This window comes from Watersipora subatra, chromosome 3 (assembly GCF_963576615.1).
Source record: "Watersipora subatra chromosome 3, tzWatSuba1.1, whole genome shotgun sequence".
Lineage (NCBI taxonomy): Eukaryota > Metazoa > Bryozoa > Gymnolaemata > Cheilostomatida > Watersiporidae > Watersipora > Watersipora subatra.
Genome location: NC_088710.1, coordinates 10,565,396 through 10,587,285, shown reverse-complemented (window position 1 = coordinate 10,587,285; position 21,890 = coordinate 10,565,396). Strand labels below are relative to the sequence as shown.

The following is a 21,890-nucleotide window of genomic DNA, read 5'->3' as shown; positions in this document are numbered from 1 at the left end:
GTAATTTCTAAACTTGCAGTACTTTCTAGTTAGCTGATCATTTACTAAACTCTTCAAAATACACCATCTTTTGGTACTATGTAGTCATCCCTCTATAGCTTTCCAATTGGCCAATTGGTTTTATTAAATTCCCACTATCGATCAACAAGAAAATTTATGAAGATTACTATTTCGCTAGACTAGACTTTGTTACTAGTGAAGCTAGAGTAGCTTTGCTGCCTATAGAAACTTTATCCTTTATCGACAGCAGCCAACAAGAACCTGTGAAGAATGTATCTGCAATGAATGGGAATATCCAAGAATGTGATGAGACAACTCCACTAATAGTTGCACCTTCAAAATCAAAGGGAAGCAAGTCACTTTCTCTTGCTTCTGTCATATTTCGACACTGGCTGCCCATACTACTCTTTGTAAGTACGCTTTGAGACTCTTTCACTTGTCATCTTCGTATTGCATTAGAGTGCTTTTAAATTGTGTTCAATTTTGTAGAGTTGGATTATGCGAATGGTGATTGCTGCACTCGGATTTATCAACCCTTTGATTCAGGGGTAAGTAAAGACAGAATTAATTAAACAGAAACAAATGATACAGCGCTGTGTTTTTTATGCTAACAAGTGTATCAGAGTGTCAAACTTATTGTACTCTGCAGACAAGCGGTGTGGCAGCACTCCCCGCTTAATAAGATGTAACGCTTTGGCCTTTTATCCACGAACAAAAGATACATAATCTAGCTCATAAATAAAACTAAATCACATGTTTTTAGTTGTCAGTTAATTTATATTAGCAATTTTATTCATAATTTTTGCATGTTTAATTGCCAGGTATTTGATATCATTTATGGCATCACAAGGAACAGCTGAAGCAGAGCAGGTGTGGAAAGGGCTAACTGTCTGCGTGGTTGTGTTGGCAGCAAGTCTATTCCAAGCAGTCGTGGCTGGCATGTGCCGCTACTTGGAATACAAGGCCTACGTTAGGATATACTCTTCTCTTCTTATCTCTATCTATAAAAAGGTAAAGACATATTTCTATCTATAATAAGGTAAAGACATATTTCTATTTCTAAAAATGTAAAGACATGTTTTTATCTATAAAACGGTAATGACATATATCTTAAAATACTCAAATACCTTAGAAAAGGCTGGAAATTCTTCCGTTTTACCAGCTTCTCAATCAGGTTAGCAAGAAAAATAAGATACTTTTCTATGAATCGGGTTAAAAATATACTGCAGACTATTCCTTTATGTCAAGTGAAATCATGAGATCATCAAAAGTTCTATTACACTTGTTAGAGGTCAACCAGTACCAACATTTTTATCAGTTTTTCTAGAAATGCAGACAAAGCTGTGGCTGGCTTACTGTAGATTGCTTTTTCTCACAAGTTCAAGTTTAGCTTTTTAAGGAAGCGCCGATGTTGCTAGTCAAATAAAATGGACTAACTCTATTGAATATCTTCTTACTGCATTAAATATTTACTATTGATAGAGAGGAGTAGCTTCATGAATTGTGTTATTGAATTACAATTCCATTGATCTACCTAACAATTATACAGTCATACTTCGACTTACGAGCTTAATGCGTTCCGAGACTGAGCTCGTATGTCAATTTACTCGCATGTTGGTGCAATTTATTTATATATAGAACAATTAAATATATATTGATTGGTTTTCATACACTAAAAAAATGCAAATAAAACACTCAAAACAAGATATTGTAACAGAAATAACATGTTGGTTATTGTCCTAACTTACCACATGCTTTCAAAAAGCAACAAATAAAAAAGAATGCAAGGAAATGTGATTAATTAAAATGTAAAATTAAATACATACAATAGCAGTTAACGCTAGCATTTGCCAGGAAGGGAGATATAAGTTATCCTTCATTACAAGAGTTGACTTTGATAAATTTGGATTTTATCAAAGTCTTAAAAGACAAACTTAGAAGCAAACCTAAAAGCAAACTTTCATTTTTAACTTAACGTAATTAAAATTTCTTCGGCGTTCATAGTTTGAAGTTTCTCGCTGGTTAGCTAATTTTTCCTTTGTTTCGCTTTCACGACTAGCCGGCGGTTTTAAGATAAGCCTATCTAAGGCCGTTTGCCTTTGTCACCCCTTCAACATGTTGCGATTAGGACGAACACAGGTGTCGTCACAAAGGGTTAATGCACGACCACTAGCCAACTTGTCCGAATGTCTATTTTACAGTTTCGATAGCATTTCAATAGTTTTCAAATAGCATCATTTCAGTTACGCTGTCACCAACCAATTGTTTATCCAATGCCTGAGCAGTCTCTCCATCAGCGGTAGTGAAGATCGCTGCGCCGTTTATAAACTATGGTGAGACCCTTTGCGAACTAAATGCCCTGAATATAATCCTTCTGTTTGATAATTGTGGATGTATTTTTGTTATATTGCTGAGCTAGCTCAATCACGCATACACATTTCGCATATTTTTTAATAATTTTCCATTTAATATCAATTGTTATCATTTGCTTAGTCTTTGCATTATCTTTCATTTTACTGACAAACTTTTGGTCTACGCACAGCACTTTTAATTCACATAATTCTGCACTGGAAATCACGCACAAAAACATGATACAAAAGTATAACCTGAGCAGTTGAAAAATACAGAGTGATTCTGTTCTCATAAAACACCTCTGGCATACTTGGCAACTGACTCAAGTGCTCGTATCTCAAACATGGCTCGTATGTTAGTGCTAAAACTTGCTTACAAGCTGGCTCGTATCTCAAGTTTCTCGTATGTTGGAGCACTCGTAAGTTGAAGTATTACTGTATACAGTATTTTTAAGCAAAATGCATTTTCTACTATTATGTATGTATAAAACTTCACAATTGAAAGATAGCAAAATAGGTTTCAACCCATGTGTGTTAGTAGAAATGCCAACCTTAGTTGAGTCGATAACTCCCAATCAGAGAATACTGAGGTATTATTCTACTTGTATCTTATTATGCAGTCGTTGACAATGAATGGAACCACGAAGCAAGATACAACAACAGGAGAAATAGTTAACTTGATGTCTATTGACACAAGACGCACAACAGCCCTCATTTAGTAAGCATTGTCTTTTCTTCAGTTTGGATTATTAAGAGAATACGTGTCTTAGACATAGATATTTAATGTTGTTCAGCTTAGTCATGTTTGTATCTATGAGCATATTAGAAGTAAATGTGTATACTATCTAGTTTAATTTTGAAAGGTTGATTGTTCTTCACAATCACTATTATTGTGACCAAATGTTTCTCACCATTACAGTGAAGTTTACGTGTACTTCTATGTGCCGGTACAAAGCGCTATAGCCCTATATATGCTATATCAGCTGCTCGGTAATGCAGCTTTTGCTGGTCTTGGAATCATAGCTATATCTGCACCAGCAACCCTCCTGATCGCTTCAATTACTCAGAGGCTAAGAAAAATAGCTATGGAGGTGAAGGACCAGAGAATTAAACTAATGAATGAAACACTCAATGCCATTAAGGTACTTACAGCGTAGCCTTGTAGGCCTATGTATATAGCACTCCTTCAAACTGTACATCACCATTCTTCAAACTGTATATAACTTAGTTTATATATATAAATCTCAACTCTTGTCGTTCATCGGTCCAGTTATACCTATACAGTTATAGAAATGAAAAATCTACTTCGCGGAGGATTTGAACTCAGAACCTCCAAGCTTGCAGACCGATGATCCAATCCACTACACTGTGTTGCTCATCTAATTGTAGTGACAAATGATTGTGATGACATTCACCACTTTGGTTGAAATACTTACAGTTGTAGCGCTTGGGGTTATTAACTAGCACACTTGATCATTACGCATAACGTAGCGTTTATTAAGCTGGCTTCTAACACGGCTTTTATTATTGCTTACTAGCTTAAGTTACTAGCTTATCAGGTAAGTTACTCAAATTCATTGGGTAACTATTTCATCACCCGTGCAATGCCAGGCATTTAACTAGTACTGTGTATAACAAAATCGAAATCAATTGTTAGCCCTCAGCACCTGCTAAGTGCATGTTTGAATCTGTAGAACTCACAAGCTATAATCTATTTTTCAGATTATCAAACTGTATGCGTGGGAGCCAGCATTTCAAACAAAAATTTGTGAGCTCCGAAAGAAGGAGATTCATACTGAGATGAAACTCTCTATGCTAGGCTGTGTTTTCCATGTTATCTACGCCATCATACCTATACTGGTTAGTAGGAGTATTGTGAGCTCTTGTTTGCTTCTTTTTTTCAAAAACTTGTTTTGTGGTAGTTAACAGGACCATGTGTTCAGCTATATAGAAACCAGCCAAGGCTGACTGATAAATAGCTTTTTTTTCTAAAATATAGCCTTAAAACATTGGAAAACTAGGTTCTTGTCACTTTTTAATAACTGCTTATAACAACTTTATTAGGAATTTTTCTGAGTTCTGTGTTGTCAAAAACAAACCATAAATTTTAAATAACATTCAGCTGAAGCATGTTATAAGTAGGCATGCTTTTACGCTATCCCCTTTCTATTGACAGGTAACGATAGTCGTCTTCTCAATCTATACAGCAACAACACCTGATCACATTCTAACGCCTAGTGTGGCTTTTGTGTCTCTATCTCTTATAAATATACTAAGAGATGGGCTCAATCATGTTCCACATAGTATAGCATTCATAGTAGAGGTGAGTGACCTGGTTTCATTCATTTGGTTTTTAATATCATAAGAATCTAATCAGTTTTTAAGAGTTGTCTTTTCACAAATATCGGCCAACTGGCTGTGTTGCCCCAAATAAATAGATGGTTAATAGAGCTTTGTGGCTGCTTAGGCTTGTTGAGTTGTGTGTCAAGAACTCTTTTATTTACTGAGATTATGACATATTATTGATGTGGAGCTTGGAAATGTCTCTGTTACTGTAGGACATGAGTAACTTGATTTATCTACCCCGCATGACATCACGGATCTTTCTCTGGGCTAGTATATACATTGTTTTTATTATCTGTTTATTCAGCATAATGTTTATTCTTATTTTGCAGTGTCTCGTTTCATACAGAAGAATTGTAAATTTTTTCAAAACTGAAGACATTGATGAAAGCAACGTCAACACTGACCAATCAGCGAGTGAGTATCTGTTGACTACCACCAATCAGTGGCCTTCAATTGCTTAAATGTAACTTGAATACAAATGATACAAAGTGGTAAAATGTCAGGCTAGTAATATTCGTACAAGAATTTAATAATTGAACCAATTAGCAAACACATAATATTATTACTACCGGTACAACATAATTGACCAACTATAATCAATTAACCAAGAATATTACGTTATCGAAGTTAAGCTCTGATTTATGTTTTTATTAATTAATTTAATACCCGGTTCCGCCTGTTGCCAAGTTTTTCAGCATATTTTATTCGCGTTTTAGGCAATCCTATTGAGGTTGTAGCTGCCAGTTTCTCACATTTACCTGACAAGCCTAAGGTCCTTCATGATATAAATCTCACTATTAGGGAAGGATCCCTCACGGCCATCGTAGGAGCTGTTGGAGCAGGAAAATCTTCCTTACTGGCTGCTCTTGTCGGTGATTTGTATAAGCACCAAGGCACTGTCACAGTTAAGGTATGGAAAGTTTGAATCGAACGCTATAAGCCGAGCTGTTCAAATCTTGTGAGTTTGGCTTCAGTTCTGAGAGTTATGTTTTATATACAAAGCATTTCAGATGTTGACATCCAAGCAAATGTTTAATATATTCATTAGCGTCATGGGAAGATAACTTCCCTAATTAAGTACATTTGTAAGACAGCTAAAACATAACAGGAGATACCAGCAAATAAAGTTATCTATAGACAAAGTGATCTGCATGATAGGTGTTTTTGGAAAAATCTGAAGCAGTGGGGAAAATGTCATGTATTTTAAAGTTTTCTGTGTCTCGTTTGAGTTTTCCTAATGAAATTTTAATAAATCTTTACCAATAATCTACACCTATATGGCATCCTTTGCAAGTACTATATAAAAATCAAATATGTTTTCTAAGCAACATAGCTTTTTCAGCTAAACATCGGCTAATCAACATATGCTGTATGTCTAAACGTTTACTGTTTGTGTAGTTTTAAAAGCTAAATGCTAGAAGTCAAAAGCCAAAGTTGAAAACTGAACAGCAATATTTGAATATATATTAATACAATTTTGTAATATTTTAAAACATTTCATGTTTTATTACATTTTTTTTAAATAGCTCAATCATCTCAAAGGCAGTTACATGTAGTTGGATGCGTAAGTGATCATGTTTATATAGCTATATTATAATTATAAAAATTAACTGATAATTGACAGTCCAATGTTAAAACAGCTAATGAAATAATTCAGAGAATTACCTATCTTAGCAATCAGATAAACCTAAATCTTTATCATAATAGGAACCGTGTCCGTTTTTCCAATATCACAGTGGAAAGTTGAGAAAAAGAATTGCATTGAACTAGCTTTAAACACACAACATTCAGCTCACCTACCCAGCACACTACTACCTGGGCTAATCATTCACCCTTTATGGTTTCAGGATTATCGTATACATATTCCCTCTCTGCGTTGTATTGGCACACCTGACAATCTCTAGAGGCACGCCCGACTGCTAGAGTACTAGTAAAAGATAAAAATACATCTCTTAGAACTGATGTCAGATCTACTAGGGTCAACTGCACAACTAGCCGTTGATAACATCGATTCTATAAATGTGTTTAGATTATCTAGCTTCGAACCGTTAAATATTTTGTGTAACGCTTTATTGATATTCGGATAGGATTGATTTTGCGTTACTGAAAATTTCTTAGTATTGTTTCCATTTAAAGATGATACAGCGTTTAGCCTCCAGTGAAACACACAATGAAAATGTAATAGACGCTCATCTATGCGCTCTAAAAACATATAAGCTTTATGTTTAGATAAATTTACAAGTTCACATACGGTATATTTGTGTACTTTGTGTGGTTTAGTGTATTGAGCAGCATTGTTTTTAAGGCTTTCGGTGTTACAGGGTTCAGTAGCGTTGGTGGCACAGCAGGCGTTCATACTCAATGACAGTGTTCGAGACAACATCTTATTTGGTTCAGAATATAAAGCTGACCGATACAATGAGGTCGTCGAAGCCTGTGCTCTTACTAAAGACTTTGAGGTTCTGGCCAATGGAGACCAAACCACCATTGGTGAAAAGGTACTTAGTCCAACTATTGTACTTAAGTCTATCTACTTTTTGAGCTAATGTGCTGAGTGCCTCAATATTTACATCTGCATAGCAACTCGATAATATAGCAGTGGTAGTATAGCGGCGGTAGTTTAGCGGCGGTAGTTTAGTGGTGGTAGTTTAGCGGTGGTAGTTTAGTGGCGGTAGTTTAGCGGCGGTAGTATAGCGATGGTAGTTTAGCGATGGTAGTTTAGCGGTGGTAGTTTAGCGGCGGTAGTTTAGTGGTGGTAGTTTAGCTGTGGTAGCTTAGCGGCGGTAATTTAGCGGCGGTAGTTTAGCGGCGGTAGTTTAGCGGCGGTAGTTTAGCGGCGGTAGTTTAGCGGCGGTAGTTTAGCGGCGGCAGTTTAGCGGCGGCAGTTTAGCGGCGGCAGTTTAGCGGCGGCAGTTTAGCGGCGGCAGTTTAGCGGCGGCAGTTTAGCGGCGGCAGTTTAGCGGCGGCAGTTTAGCGGCGGCAGTTTAGCGGCGGCAGTTTAGCGGCGGCAGTTTAGCGGCGGCAGTTTAGCGGCGGCAGTTTAGCGGCGGCAGTTTAGCGGCGGCAGTTTAGCGGCGGTAGTTTAGCGGCGGTAGTTTAGCGGCGGTAGTTTAGCGGCGGTAGTTTAGCGGCGGTAGTTTAGCGGCGGTAGTTTAGCGGCGGTAGTTTAGCGGCGGTAGTTTAGCGGCGGTAGTTTAGCGGCGGTAGTTTAGCGGCGGTAGTTTAGCGGCGGTAGTTTAGCGGCGGTAGTTTAGCGGCGGTAGCTTAGCGGCGGTAGCTTAGCGGCGGTAGTTTAGCGGCGGTAGTTTAGCGGCGGTAGTTTAGCGGCGGTAGTTTAGCGGCGGTTGTTTAGCGGCGGTTGTTTAGCGGCGGTTGTTTAGCGGCGGTCGTTTAGCGGCGGTCGTTTAACGGCGGTCGTTTAGCGGCGGTCGTTTAACGGCGGTCGTTTAACGGCGGTCGTTTAGCGGCGGTCGTTTAGCGGCGGTCGTTTAGCGGTGGTAGTTTAGCGGTGGTAGTTTAGCGGTAGTAGCTTAGCGGTGGTAGTTTATTCAGCTTACTTCATTGTATAATCGATTGAATAAATTACGGTATAATCAATCAAACATAACGTCATATAATCTTTTTAATCCATTAGTGCATAAGTTATTGAATACACTATTACATATTCTATGATGTACTGAATGTTGCTAAGAATAATTTGTCTACCCTATTGTACAATCTATTGAATACTTTACTGTATACCCTGTTGTGCAACTGATTGTATAATCTATGAAGCACACTGTTTCACAATGTAGGGTATAAATTTATCTGGTGGCCAGAAGCAACGAATAAGTTTGGCTCGAGCCGTCTACAACGATGCTGACATCTACTTATTGGACGATCCTCTCAGCGCAGTCGATGCTCATGTTGGCCGACACATATTTGACCATGTCATCGGACCAAATGGTCTTCTTAGACAAAAGACTCGTTTTATGGTATGATGAAAGTTACGATGTTCTTTGACATTACCAAGTTAGAAATTCATACGGTTGAAACTAATTTAGTTTGTTCCTTAATGATATTCACTACACAGTTTTTAAGTTTAGTTCATTTTTGCTTTTCAGTTTAGTAAAAACTCTCAAAAACAAAAAAATTAGGCTAAAAAGCTCTTAAAGATACTTCAAAGGTAAAAGCTGTGCTGTTATAAGTTTGCGCCATGTTGTAACAACACGTAGGATAGTTGTATTATTAACTTTACAATCAATGTGGTTGTGTGGGGAAGTGAAAACTATCAAGGTAAGTAACAGGCAGGGTAAGTAATTTGTCTAAGCAAATAACAAAAAAGGGCAGCTAATGCTTTAGTAAGTAGCAGGCTAGGTCAATAACTTGCAAAGCTTAGTCTTAGCGATCAACTGTCTAAATAAGTAGTTTTAGGTATATAACTGGCGAGGTAAGTAACTGGCGAGGTGGTAAGTAACTGGCGAGGTAAGTAACTTTTTAGATAAGTATGTAAATAACTGACTGAGTAGTTTATCAGTCCAGATTAGGTTCTGGTTATTGTAACATTGAATAATTAAGTTCATGCCAGGTGGTACCATAAATGCAAGGTATGAATTGGCCAGGGACTTCTGATGAAGCACCTGCTTCCCAGTATCTTTATGATTGTCTATGTTGCAGGTGACTCATGGTATCCATTGGCTACCTCTCGTTCAGGAAGTGTACGTGTTGAAGAGTGGGAGAATCGGAGAGCACGGCACCTATAAGTCTCTTCTGGGGCAAGGAGGAGATTTTTCGGAGTTCCTAAAGACCTACTTTTTAAACGAAGGTAGGAGACTGACTACCTTTAGGGAATGAATTCACCTACAATTATTTACACCTCTGGTTTGTGCTATACAGGCTTGCATAGACACTAAAAGCATTGGTAATTTGTCATTGGTCATTTGCTAGGCTCTCCAAGTGTGTGATAATTTCGCATAGGTCAACAATGACCTAGAGTGCCATAGTATTGGCGGTAGTATATATAGAATCAAGTGTTTGTCTGTCATCGTTTGTATGTCCAGCTAATAGCGATTGGTTAAAATACGCATGCTTCCAGTCCTGTATGCGGTGAGAGATCATGATGCGTAATAATTATATGCACAATTATTCTGAAGTGTGGCAAGGAAGCTGCATGGTTTGGTGGTAGTGCGATTGGCTTCACATCTGTGCATCTGAATGTACTGGTTCGATTCTTGTGAGGTGCAATGTTTTCCTAATGCTCTTAGCTGGCTTCTGATAGACACGGCTCTTATTATAGTAAAGAGTAAAATATTACCTCAAGTTACGAGCTTAAGTTACTCAAATTCATTGGGTAAGGAAACTTAGCCAATGGTGACTATATTACCTGCGACTGTTTATAAGCTATTTTAAATCTTGAGAGAATGTGCAACATAACAAGTAAGAAATTTTTTTCAACAATTTGTTTTAGCTGTGTCTCGAGCTTTCAAGTATTTTACTTATGCATTGGCTGAACACACAGAAATAAAAACACACTTTCATTTAACAGTTAGAATGACAAATTTTGTATATGTTGATTAAAAATACATTTTCTATGCAAAAAAAATTTATTACCCTTGCAACGCTGGGCATTCACTAGTAGCATATATTCCATTGTTGCTGCTTGTTATAGAGAATGAAGGTAACCTCGCTGAGGGTAAGGAAACAGCTGAGGATGATGAAAGCGAGTCACTGCCTAAGATCATGCTAGAAAGACTAGAATCTATTACCAGCACGGGCTCAAAGTATGTCTGCCTGCTTTTCTCTCTACTTGTCTGGTCTCTGTATGTAGATACAGGGAAGCTGCTCATAAACATCATTGGCGTGGTGCTACGTCAGGGTATCTGCTACCAAGCTAGTCGGAGAACTTCAAACTTCTTAACGCTATGTAAGATGGAGTATGCTCAAAAAAATAAATACAACTTCCATGTGATGTACTTCCTGTTTTTCGAAAACCTTTTGACAGTGGCTCAATCATTGAGCGCTACGGTTCCTTTATGAAGCACAATTCTCACTGTGTTTCAAATTTAATCTGTCCTGTTTCATAATCTGAAAAAGCTGAAAGTTTCATTCTGTCACTAAAACCTTTCATAAAAGAACGCCATGAGAGCATGCTTTAGTGACGTTATGCATAGCGCATCTTCACTAAAGCTTGCTTTCACAGCTCGTTTCAGTAACTTTAGCAGTACAGATACTAGCTTACTCAAGTTAGCCAATGGCAACTACATTACCTGCCACTGTTTATAAGCTGTTTTTTTAATGCCCGTGCAACGCCGGACATTCAGCTAGTTGGTGAATAATAAACACTTACAGAATAAATAAAGGCTTACAGAATTTTATTTTTGTCAATAAATAACTGACAAAACAAGAGGATAATGCACAAACAGCTGCAGGTTCAAACATTCTAGTAATCATGTCTCTAAGAAGGTCTCTAATATAGCGCTTCACTGGTTGCACTCTATGAGCAGCTCTATGAGCAGCTCTATGAGCAGCTCTATGAGTATATCTATGAGTATATCTATGAGTATATCTATGAGTATATCTATGAGTATATCTATGAGTATGTATATGAGTATGTATATGAGTATGTCTATGAGTATGTCTATGAGTATGTATATGAGTATGTCTATGAGTATGTCTATGAGTATATCTATGAGTATATCTATGAGTAGTTCATTTTGACTTAGTGAGGAAGTCTTCAATGAGCTGCTGAACTCAACGCATCCCACATCTAACACGCCAAGTCATAGTTCAAAAAAAGATGCTACCAGCACAAAAAGCCAGGCAGATAGCCAGCTAGCAAGACTTCTCTCAAAGGAGGAAGAAGAGATGGAGGAAAAACCTGATGACAAGTCTAATAATATTTTTGATGAGGAGGAAGAAGTCGGCAGGGGAACGGTGGGTACTCACACGTCCCCATGTTTGTTTTCAGTCAGTTTAATGAATGCTTTATAACATATATAATCTATATCAATATTAGCAAAAATCAATTTTGTTATTTCAGTAGACGTTACTAGTGTGCATCCATTGATGATTATATCACGGCGAGTATCTTTCTAGTCCTTGAACTATAAAGGCTCCTGACCAGCACACAAAATCTTTTTTTATTTTAACTGTGTTGATCCAATTTTAAAATTATATACATTTAATATCATTTTGTTACATAATATATTTTGGCATATAATATATGTCAGAGCTCTGTTTACAGAATTCTAGTGTATCAAAGACAATTCTAATTTGATAAAAGCAACCATTTGTTTTGTTTTTATCTAGAGAACTAAAAATTAACTACAACATGTCAACCACAAGGTTTAAACTGCAGAAGAGCATAGTTATGTCATAAAATAAGTCACTTTAATCCATCAAAATGCAAAATCACAGGTTTATTACTTGTTAATTTGTCAAGCGTATTTCCTCTACTCATGACAAGATAACTCTCGCTGTAAGGCAGATGAGAAATGTATAATTTGGACAAGATCAAAGAGCTTGAACTTCAAACCTTAAAAACTTTAAATAGTTCATCTTAGACCGAAAAGAATTTATAAAAGTTTCAGTATTTATCTAGCTTACTAGGTTGAGGCTGTTTCTGTAACCTTCCACTACGTGATGGTAATTACGGTTGGAGTAGAGGCTAACCATGACCCTGGTATTGCAGGTCTCCTGGAGAGTTTACTTTGCATATTTACAAGCCATAGGATGGAAGAGGATAACTCCCCTCTCTGTGCTAATAGTGCTTGCAACTGGGGCGCCAGTCTTTAGTAGCATCTGGCTGAGCGAGTGGACTGGAGATCCTATCTTTCTAAACACCACCGTCTCCAATGACACTAAAGAAAGTTACATGCAGATGTATCTGACGGTTTTCTCGCTAAGTGGGGTTGTGGGAGGTGAGTCCCTCAGTAATCTGTAGACCTAAGCTAATCTAGCTTGTTTTTCTAGCTAATTTAGCTAGTCTAGCTTGCTGACAGCCCTATAGATGGAAAACATTTGAAATTTCTGATACTTTTATAAAATATATGAAATACCATATTTATTCAAATGTAATGAGCAAAGATTATCACTGGTTTTCAATTAATAATTGATACATCTTCATTTTTTCAAAGATCAATATTCATGTGTTACCTGTTTTCTTGCTCTTAAGCTGTTGCTATAGAGATAGGTTCATATACCAGTTAGTACTCATTCTAATCAAATAATAGCAAGCATGATCACTTGTTACAAACCATCTATCTTTAATCGTTCTCTTTAATCTTTAATCGTTTAATCTATCTTTAATCGTTGGCATCAGCATGCGAATAAGTATGCTCCTTTTGCAAGCGAACCTTTTGCCATTTTTCTGATGTAAAGTAAACGATGCTTTACCAATGTATTATATGTTGCCAATAAAACTTTTCTCATAACCACATGCCTTTAGCAACAGCTGTTACTTCTTCTCTTAGGTTTGTGCCAGAAAAGTGAAAAAAGTTTTATATTGATTTTTATTCAAAGTTTACTCAAATAACTGGGATGAGAATCAAAATTTTGTTCCTTGTGTCTTCTTACCTTTGTCTCCTTATGCACTTACCTTTGTCTCCTTATGCACTTACCTTTGTCTCCTTATGCACTTACTTTTGTCTACTTGTATACTGCCTTTGTTTCCTTGTACACTTACCTTTGTTTCCTTATACACTTACCTTTGTCCCCTTATGCACTTACCTTTGTCTCCTTATGTACTTAGCTTTGTCTCCTTATGTACATGCCTTTGTCTCCTTATGTTCTTACCTGTGTCTTCTTATGCACTTACCTTTGTTTCCTTATGTACTTACCTTTGTCTCCTTATGTACATGCCTTTGTCTCCTTATGTACATGCCTTTGTCTCCTTATGTACATGCCTTTGTCTCCTTATGTACATGCCTTTGTCTCCTTATGTACATGCCTTTGTCTCCTTATGTACTTACCTTTGTCTCCTTATGCACTTTCCTCTGTTTCCTTATGCACTTTCCTCTGTTTCCTTATACACTTACCTTTGTCTCCTTATTCACTCAACTTTGTTTCCTTGTATACTTACTGTTTCCTCTATGAGTACTTACTATTTTCTCTTTACAGCTCTGCTTATACTTACCTACATTATTGGCTCAGCCTATTGTTTCTATATTGCCTCCGGCAACCTCCACAACCGGCTGCTAAATAGAATTCTGAAGGCCAAGATGGCTTTCTTCGACACAAAACCTCTCGGCATGATTCTCAATAGGTTCTCTAAGGATGTTGACACAATGGGTAGGTAATAGATAGCTTTATGTTGGCACAAAGGGTAAGTAATAGATGGCTCTATGTTGACACAAAGGGTAGGTAATAGATTGCTCTATGTTGGCACAAAGGGTAGGTAATAGATGGCTCTATGTTGGCACAAAGGGTAGGTAATAGATAGCTCTATGTTGACACAATGGGTAAGTAATAGATGGCTCTATGTTGGCACAAAGGGTAGGTAATAGATGGCTCTATGTTGGCACAATGGGTAGGTAATAGATTGCTCTATGTTGACACAATGGGTAGGTAATAGATTGCTCTATGTTGACACAATGGGTAGGTAATAGATAGCTCTATGTTGGCACAAAGGGTAAGTAATAGATAGCTCTATGTTGACACAAAGGGTAGGTAATAGATAGCTCTATGTTGGCACAATGGGTAGGTAATAGATGGCTCTATGTTGACACAATGGGTAGGTAATAGGTGGCTCTATGTTGGCACAATGGGTAGGTAATAGATTGCTCTATGTTGACACAAAGGGTAGGTAATAGATGGCTCTATGTTGGCACAATGGGTAGGTAATAGATTGCTTTATGTTGTCCATTTTTTGGTCAGGTTTTACAACAACTTACTGTTTCTGAGAAGTAAGATAGGCAAAAACTTAAGTTCATGATAAACAACCATTAAAATTTTAGACATGCGCATTGTCTGTCACCTAACATTCAGCAACCGGGCTTAAAAGGCGTTAATACAGCAGCATGATTTATTGTGTTGACTTTTGGAGTTGTCTCTCAGTTCGTCTGTGTAACATTAAAACCTAAACTTTTTTGAACACAAAAAATGGACACGCTGATAAAAGCTATACTATTTAAAGAGATTTATGGCTAGACTATGCGGTGTGATGATATGGATTTATGACTAGACTATGCGCTGTGATGATATGGATTTATGACTAGACTATGTGCTGTGATGATATGGATTTATGACTAGACTATGCGCTGTGATGATATGGATTTATGGCTAGACTATGCGCTGTGATGATATGGATTTATGGCTAGACTATGACCTGTGATGATATGGATTTATGACTAAACTATGCGCTGTGATGATATGGATTTATGACTAGACTATGCGCTGTGATGATATGGATTTATGGCTAGACTATGCGCTGTGATGATATGGATTTATGACATAAGAACTGTGATACAGATATGTAATATGTATGTTACTTATCATTAGTTTTAACTATTTTATATGTTCACCTTTTATTACAATATTATTATTTTTATTCTGCCAAAGTATTTTTTTATCTGTGAAACACAATTTGTGCAAATTATTTGTGTTAATTTATTAAGCCTTTCAAATGATCTACTACTATTATTATATTTTAAAAACTGCATATAAGCTGTTAATAGCTTTTATACAGTTTCTAGCAACATCATATTAGGCTACCTATGCTTTATGATTAAATAGTATTTTACTTACGATTTTGTAGTTACGAATACATGTATTTGAATAAACTTTGTATTTTGATTTCAATGAGCTTCGAAAATACAATTTAATATAGAGGCTGTTTTCTTCTAAAATCTCTTTAAAACTACTCTTTTCAGATACATACAACAGCAATTTTAGTATGGTTTTCTAAATTTCTATTTACATATTTTAACCATAAATTACAGGAGGAAACAACTCACTAATAACTCGCTATTACGAGATACTATTATAGCTCAAGAGCATCGAAGATTAAATGTTTTTATTACTAGTGATTTTGTACAGCATGAAGACTAACTATTATACATACAAATAATATCTTTTTAACTACTTTGGCGATTCAAAGCATTGTTGTGACATCAGTGTTGATAATATACTCTGTTGAGAACGAGGAGACTATTCCATGCATAAATAAACTTAACAATTGATAGGCAGGTTTATGTTCTTTGTAGATGATGAAGTTGGCTGGAGCCTAATGTCGACCGTTGATACCTCTATTGAAATAATAGCTTCTCTAGCAGGAATAATCTATGCTACAAATATCATGGTTGTTCCAATAGTTATAATAGCTGCTTGCTATTATCTGCTGCAGGTGCGTGATAAGATGGCTATTTGAATTTTACAGTTTACTCTCTTCTGTAGTAAAATGCTGTTATTATTCCATATAACTTATGACAGCCAGGAGTCACTTGCAAACAAATTTTATAGTAAAAGTTTTTACATAAAAAACCAACAAAATATAATAATAATATATTTATTTGTATACAATAATAATAATAATAATAATAATATTAACTTTACAGTTTAACAACTTTAAAATGTTAAATTTTTTTGACTACAAAAGAAACTAAATAGTTTATTTATTTATATACAATACTATTATTAAAAATTTTAATAATTGAAAATTTTAAAATTGATATTATTGCTGCTTTTTAAATAAAATTAAAATAAAGTTTTGTGTCATTATTTTTACAAAAAAGTGCTTTTGAAGATGGAAGAAAGGTTTGACAACAATGCTGTTAAATTTTGTTTTCAAGGATAACATTACTGCTATATAATACTGCTATTAACAGTGATTTGAGAGCGAACAATTTGTTCATTTAAAAGTCCATTAAAAATTCGCTTTCAATACCATGTCAACTGATATATTAATACGAAAAACAAATTGTGAATTTTACATGAAAAGAATGTACAAAACTACCTTGTAATTCTGTAAGTGCAGCAGTCATAGAGTAGAAACACTGACGATTACCATTTTTGTACACATTACTAACAATTAGTCAAAAAACTAATTCTACAAAAAGTTGATGTACAGTCGTATCCGGGTCATGAACTACAAATACATCAGAGTAAGATAACTCCTAGGTTCATCTATCCACTGCCATGTCATCAATTCACAGCCTGTCAGTGCTACTAGATGCGTTGCTACTAAAAAAGTAATTTTCTTCTCATTTTCTCACAAATGCTAGCAATCAGAACAGTTGACTAGTCCAAACACTCAATGGTTTGCAGAGATACTTTCTCAGCACAGCACGTCAAACACGGAGACTCAAATCTAAGGCAGCTTCTCCGATATATTCACACTTTAGTGAGACTTTAGCAGGATCCCAGACTATCAGGGCTTACAAGCAACAAGAACGATTTGTAGAGACAAACGTGAAGCATGTGGAAGAGTTTAACATCTACACATACTTTGAGCGCTTCGTGGATGGGTGAGTTAACAGGGCTGTTGACAAACAATGTCTCAATGTTTGTCTGAAAAGTTGAAATTAAAGTTTTGTGGTAATTATTAAAATGCTACAATCAAAAATACCTTTTCTTAGTTCTCTAACAGTTAGTTTCCGGTAACTCACAAAATGGCCACAAGTCATTATAAAAATGTTTGTTAGTGTTGCAAGAGTAGATAACTCCAGTCATCACACTTCAACACTAGCCTATTGTACTTCCGACTGCTGGTCAGTTATTATAGGCTAGTGAATACCACAAACAGTAAATCCAGTATCAGTGAAAATAGTAGCAATGGTTAGGCTTTGAACCCAACTCCTTCTGCACCATAGATGATATACCTGGCTCTGACATCAATTTGTGCTCTATATTATCTAAACAGGTTTAATTTTTGTATATAATATAATGCCAGTTTCTACAGCTCTCTAATGAAGTGCCTACTATTAGAGCTCAGTTTGATACCGTCTGCACATATTCTCTCTAGAAAGAAAATAGACCTTTTTTATTGTTTTTCATGTAGTTAGCTTTTAGTAAGCACTTTGCATATTTTTGCAGGCTGATAAAGTTAAATACAATCTGATGTCTATTTTAGATGGCTGGATGTAAGAATGAAGTGTATGGGAGGTCTAATGACATTTGCAACATCTTTGTTTTGTGTCCTCTCTACCCAAATTCCTTTCCTACAAAACCTAGTGACGCCGAGTATTGCTGGACTTGTTCTCTCTCTAACATTCAGTGTAGGTATTTGTCTCTGACACTCAGTGCAGGTTCTTTGTTGTTGTGGACACTTTACAACCCTTGTCATTCAGTATTCATACACTTTTAAAAGTTGCTGTTGCAGTGACCAGGCAGCTAAGCCTTGGTTCTCTATAATATCTGGAACCCACTCTGCCCAGGTATTTTAGCACAAATACATAGGCTAAGAACAAACAAAAAACTACATTTTTAAAGCATATGCATCTTTTTTATCCTTTTATTTATATATAAACTTATATTATTATCTTTATTCTTACTTTTATTTATTGTTATTTCTAATTCATTTAGTTCAAACTAAATGAGATTATAGTTCAATTTCAGCAGAAAGTAAAAGCTTTTAGAAAAAGGTTGGCATTTAAAAACAACCGCTCATTATGTCATTATTTATTAACTTTATTTGATATGAATATTGAAATCTACTTACATCTGCCTCTAACTGAGCTAAATTAAAACTCAGTCTATAGTTTATAACCTTGAATGTTAGAATATTTGTTTCTAAACACCTATAACAAACTGCTAGGTGTAAAGGTTTACCGGAGCTAAGTCTTTTCATCATCCAGGTAACCGGATCGCTCAAGGGTTTTGTCTGGATCATGGTCTGGGCAGAGACATCAATTGTTGCAGTAGAGAGGATCTTGGAGTACTCAGAGGTAGAGCAGGAAGCGGCTTGGGATTGCTCTGAACCACCCCCAAGGTAAGGGACTCGCGAAGAATGTTCCTTCTTGCTTTGTATCTCTGCTGACACAACTATTCAAAATCTAAATGAGTCTTTTGTCTTTCAACAACAGTTGGTGACCTTGAGAAGACTTTTGTTCTATAAAACTGTCCAGGATATTGGTTGACATTAATCTTATAATCTGTACTAAAATTGTGTACAACTTGTACTAATAAAGAAAGCATGACATAGAAGGTAGGAAATTCCAACTGTCATGCTTAGAGAATCATTTACCTGTCTCCCCCTGTCTGTTAGCCTGTAAATCTTGCTGCTATTTCTATCACGCAGCGAGTGGCCAACCTCGGGCTCTGTAAAATTCATCAACTATGCAACTCGGTACCGACCAGAGCTAGATTTGGTTATTAATGGTCTCTCCATAGAAGTGAAACCTAGAGAAAAGGTAGGAATTGTTGGCAGAACAGGAGCAGGCAAATCTTCGCTGACCCTTTCTCTTTTCCGGCTGATAGAAGCTGCCCAAGGAAACATCACCATCGATGGTGTTAATATTGCTGACGTAGGCCTGCATGATCTGAGAAATAATATCACCATATTACCTCAGGTATAGTATTTTTAAGAATTTCTCATGCGCAATTCAGAATTATTGTAAGCGCTGGCAAATAGATTTTAAATTACTGGTTAGTAGTCAAACAATAATTGAGGTATAATATTTCAACTAAGACTTAGTTCAGCTGTACTTGAATTATTGCAAAAGTTGCCAAATAGATTTTCAATTATTGGTTAGTAAAATCAAATAATAAGTGCGTAGCAAGCAGAAAGTTAAACTGTAATCATATTTATGACCGTTATGTTTTGAAATTTGTCCTCTTGTTCGGGCATGCGTCGCAGAGAGTAAAATATTTGAATATCACAATATTTGCAATTTATTAGGACCCTATACTATTCTCTGGATCAGTGAGAGAAAACCTTGATCCATTCACCAAGTGCTCAGATGAAAGGCTCTGGCAGGTGCTTGAACAGTGTCAACTCAAAGAGTTTGTTTCAGAGCAGCCTGAGCAGCTGTCAGCAGACTGTGGAGAGGGTGGTCAAAATCTCAGGTTCGCAAACTTATCATAAATTACGTCTCTGCTACATGTTAGTTTGATTTTAGCTCTCTTATGCTACACTACTTACATGTATATACTTACATATATACTTACATATATACTTACATGTATATACTTACAAGTATATACTTACATATATACTTACAAGAATGTGCTCACATATATACTTACAAGTATGTGCTCACATATATACTTACATGTATGTACTTATAGGTATATATGGAATATTTTGCAGTGTTGGACAGCGACAGCTCATTTGTCTAGCTCGAGCTCTGCTGAGAAAGACCAGAATTCTGGTTATGGATGAGGCGACAGCAGCTGTAGATTTAAAAACAGATGATTTTATACAGAAAACAATCAGGAGCCAGTTTTCCGACTGTACTATATTGACCATAGCTCACAGGCTAAATACGATCATAGACAGCGATAGGTAAGTCCAGCCAAAGTAACAGAAAACTGTTGAAATGAGCAAAGTACTTTTGAATAAAAAACTATTTGATAGGATAAAAAATTTTCTTGTTTTTCATTGACTTTAGAAGAAAAGATAATTATTAGCTGTGATTTGTTGCGAGACAAATCATGGGACCAGCCATAGACTAATAAACTATCAAAACTGTAGCAGAACAACTAGAATCTGTTGGAAAGACAACTCTGACAGCCAAAATAGTTTTTTAAATTTGTATGAATTAATGTAATTTAAAGCCGAAACACTAAATGATGCATAAATCTTTTGCTACAATCAGGCCTTGAGAGATTTATTTATAGCAATTAAATAATAAATTAATTTGCTTTAATGGAATAGTCGTGATTGTCTTTTTTTTACAATGCAAATTTTGGTAACTAAGGTCTTTTGTATTTATAACTATTTTAGTGGATTGAGCAACGATAGCTCATTTCACTAAAATCTTGAGCTATGATAATATCCCATAATAGCGAGTGAATGGTGAGTCGTGTTCTCCTTTGGTTTATAGTTAACATATGTAAATAGAAAGGTTAAAAACAGTACAGTACTAGAAATTGATGTTGTATGTATCTGGAAAAAGATTATATTGTATGTATCTAGAACATTAGATTTTTTATTAGTTCTTGAACATGGGTTGATAAATCCCACTTTTTATTGTGTTCATCCGTGCTTGCGCGGGTATGTTTGCTAGTTTGCAAAAACACCATGTGTTTTTAAATTTTTGTTTGTTTGTTTTATTTACATTAAATCATAACATAACAAGATAATAAAAAAGTAAGGTGCAATGAAGGCCCATTTGTTGTAAAAATGTTTTCCAAACATGACATGTGTATGCTTCAAGCATTCTGCAAGTTTTCTAAAAATATTTGATTTCAAAACTCCATTTGATTTGTAAAGAACTAGCCTCTTAAACACCCACCTGCAGGCTATTTTCTTGACATCAGCTACAGCTAATAATTGCAAAATTATTTCATGTATGTTTCTTTCCAAAGTGACACAAACTAGGACATCTTAGGTTTTCAAGGGATACAAAGTAAAGTAAATCCTAAACTTGGAGGCAGTAAATAGCTTTGACGACTATATTGTTTTTTATAAACGGGTGAAATACTTTAGGGTGATGATAAAATCACAAGTAAATTCAGAATTGTTTTTAGAGTTCTGGTTATGGATCAAGGAAATGTGGCAGAGTTTGGAGCTCCCCAAGATTTGCTAGCAAATGAGAAGTCCGTATTTCATGGAATGGCCAAAGAAGCAGGAATATTATAGACAAATGTCTAATGTCTAATCTAACAGCACAAAGTTTTCCGGTTACAATTTTACATGTTATTTTTCAATTTGTTGAACAAAAAACTTTTCTTACAACAGATTGAAGATTTGGAATTTTCTCCAGATAATAAATAGGTAAGACAACTTCATATGGCCAATAGGTACTGTCTCACAGAACTGCTAAACTCTGTCATAATCAAAGCTTTTTACAAAAATGGCTAAAATGGACTCTCTCAGGGTTAACTGCTCAAGTTTTGTACTACGCATTTCTGTATGTATTTCCAACTTGAGAAATATATGCATTCTCTAAGGCATTTCATCCCACATCTTATAAATGCTTTCAGTGGTTTGAAGGGCAGGAATTGTCAAGTCAAACAGTTCAAATAATATTTGTATTTGGAATCACACACACAAAACATGCAGCTCTTCCAACTCTGGCTAAGATGATTGGCTGATTAGAAACATTTTTCCTCACT

The 21,890-nt window shown here is 36.0% G+C and overlaps 1 protein-coding gene across 1 annotated transcript; it reads left to right on the top strand.

Annotated features, from left to right (window-relative positions):
- The first annotated feature begins 282 nt into the window (after positions 1 to 282).
- On the top strand, positions 283 to 21,712 carry LOC137391903 (ATP-binding cassette sub-family C member 2-like). Its single transcript, XM_068078458.1, has 24 exons — positions 283 to 410; positions 490 to 548; positions 822 to 1,011; positions 2,972 to 3,069; positions 3,271 to 3,493; positions 4,074 to 4,211; positions 4,528 to 4,674; positions 5,027 to 5,111; positions 5,414 to 5,607; positions 7,019 to 7,195; positions 8,492 to 8,671; positions 9,354 to 9,501; positions 10,345 to 10,456; positions 11,399 to 11,609; positions 12,367 to 12,595; positions 13,794 to 13,964; positions 15,878 to 16,017; positions 16,938 to 17,137; positions 17,743 to 17,887; positions 18,467 to 18,600; positions 18,910 to 19,180; positions 19,510 to 19,676; positions 19,921 to 20,115; positions 21,303 to 21,712. Exons 2-24 carry the CDS (start codon positions 499 to 501, stop codon positions 21,412 to 21,414), a joined length of 3,717 nt encoding a protein of 1,238 aa, XP_067934559.1. The 5' UTR covers positions 283 to 410; positions 490 to 498; the 3' UTR covers positions 21,415 to 21,712.
- Positions 21,713 to 21,890: the final 178 nt, after the last annotated feature.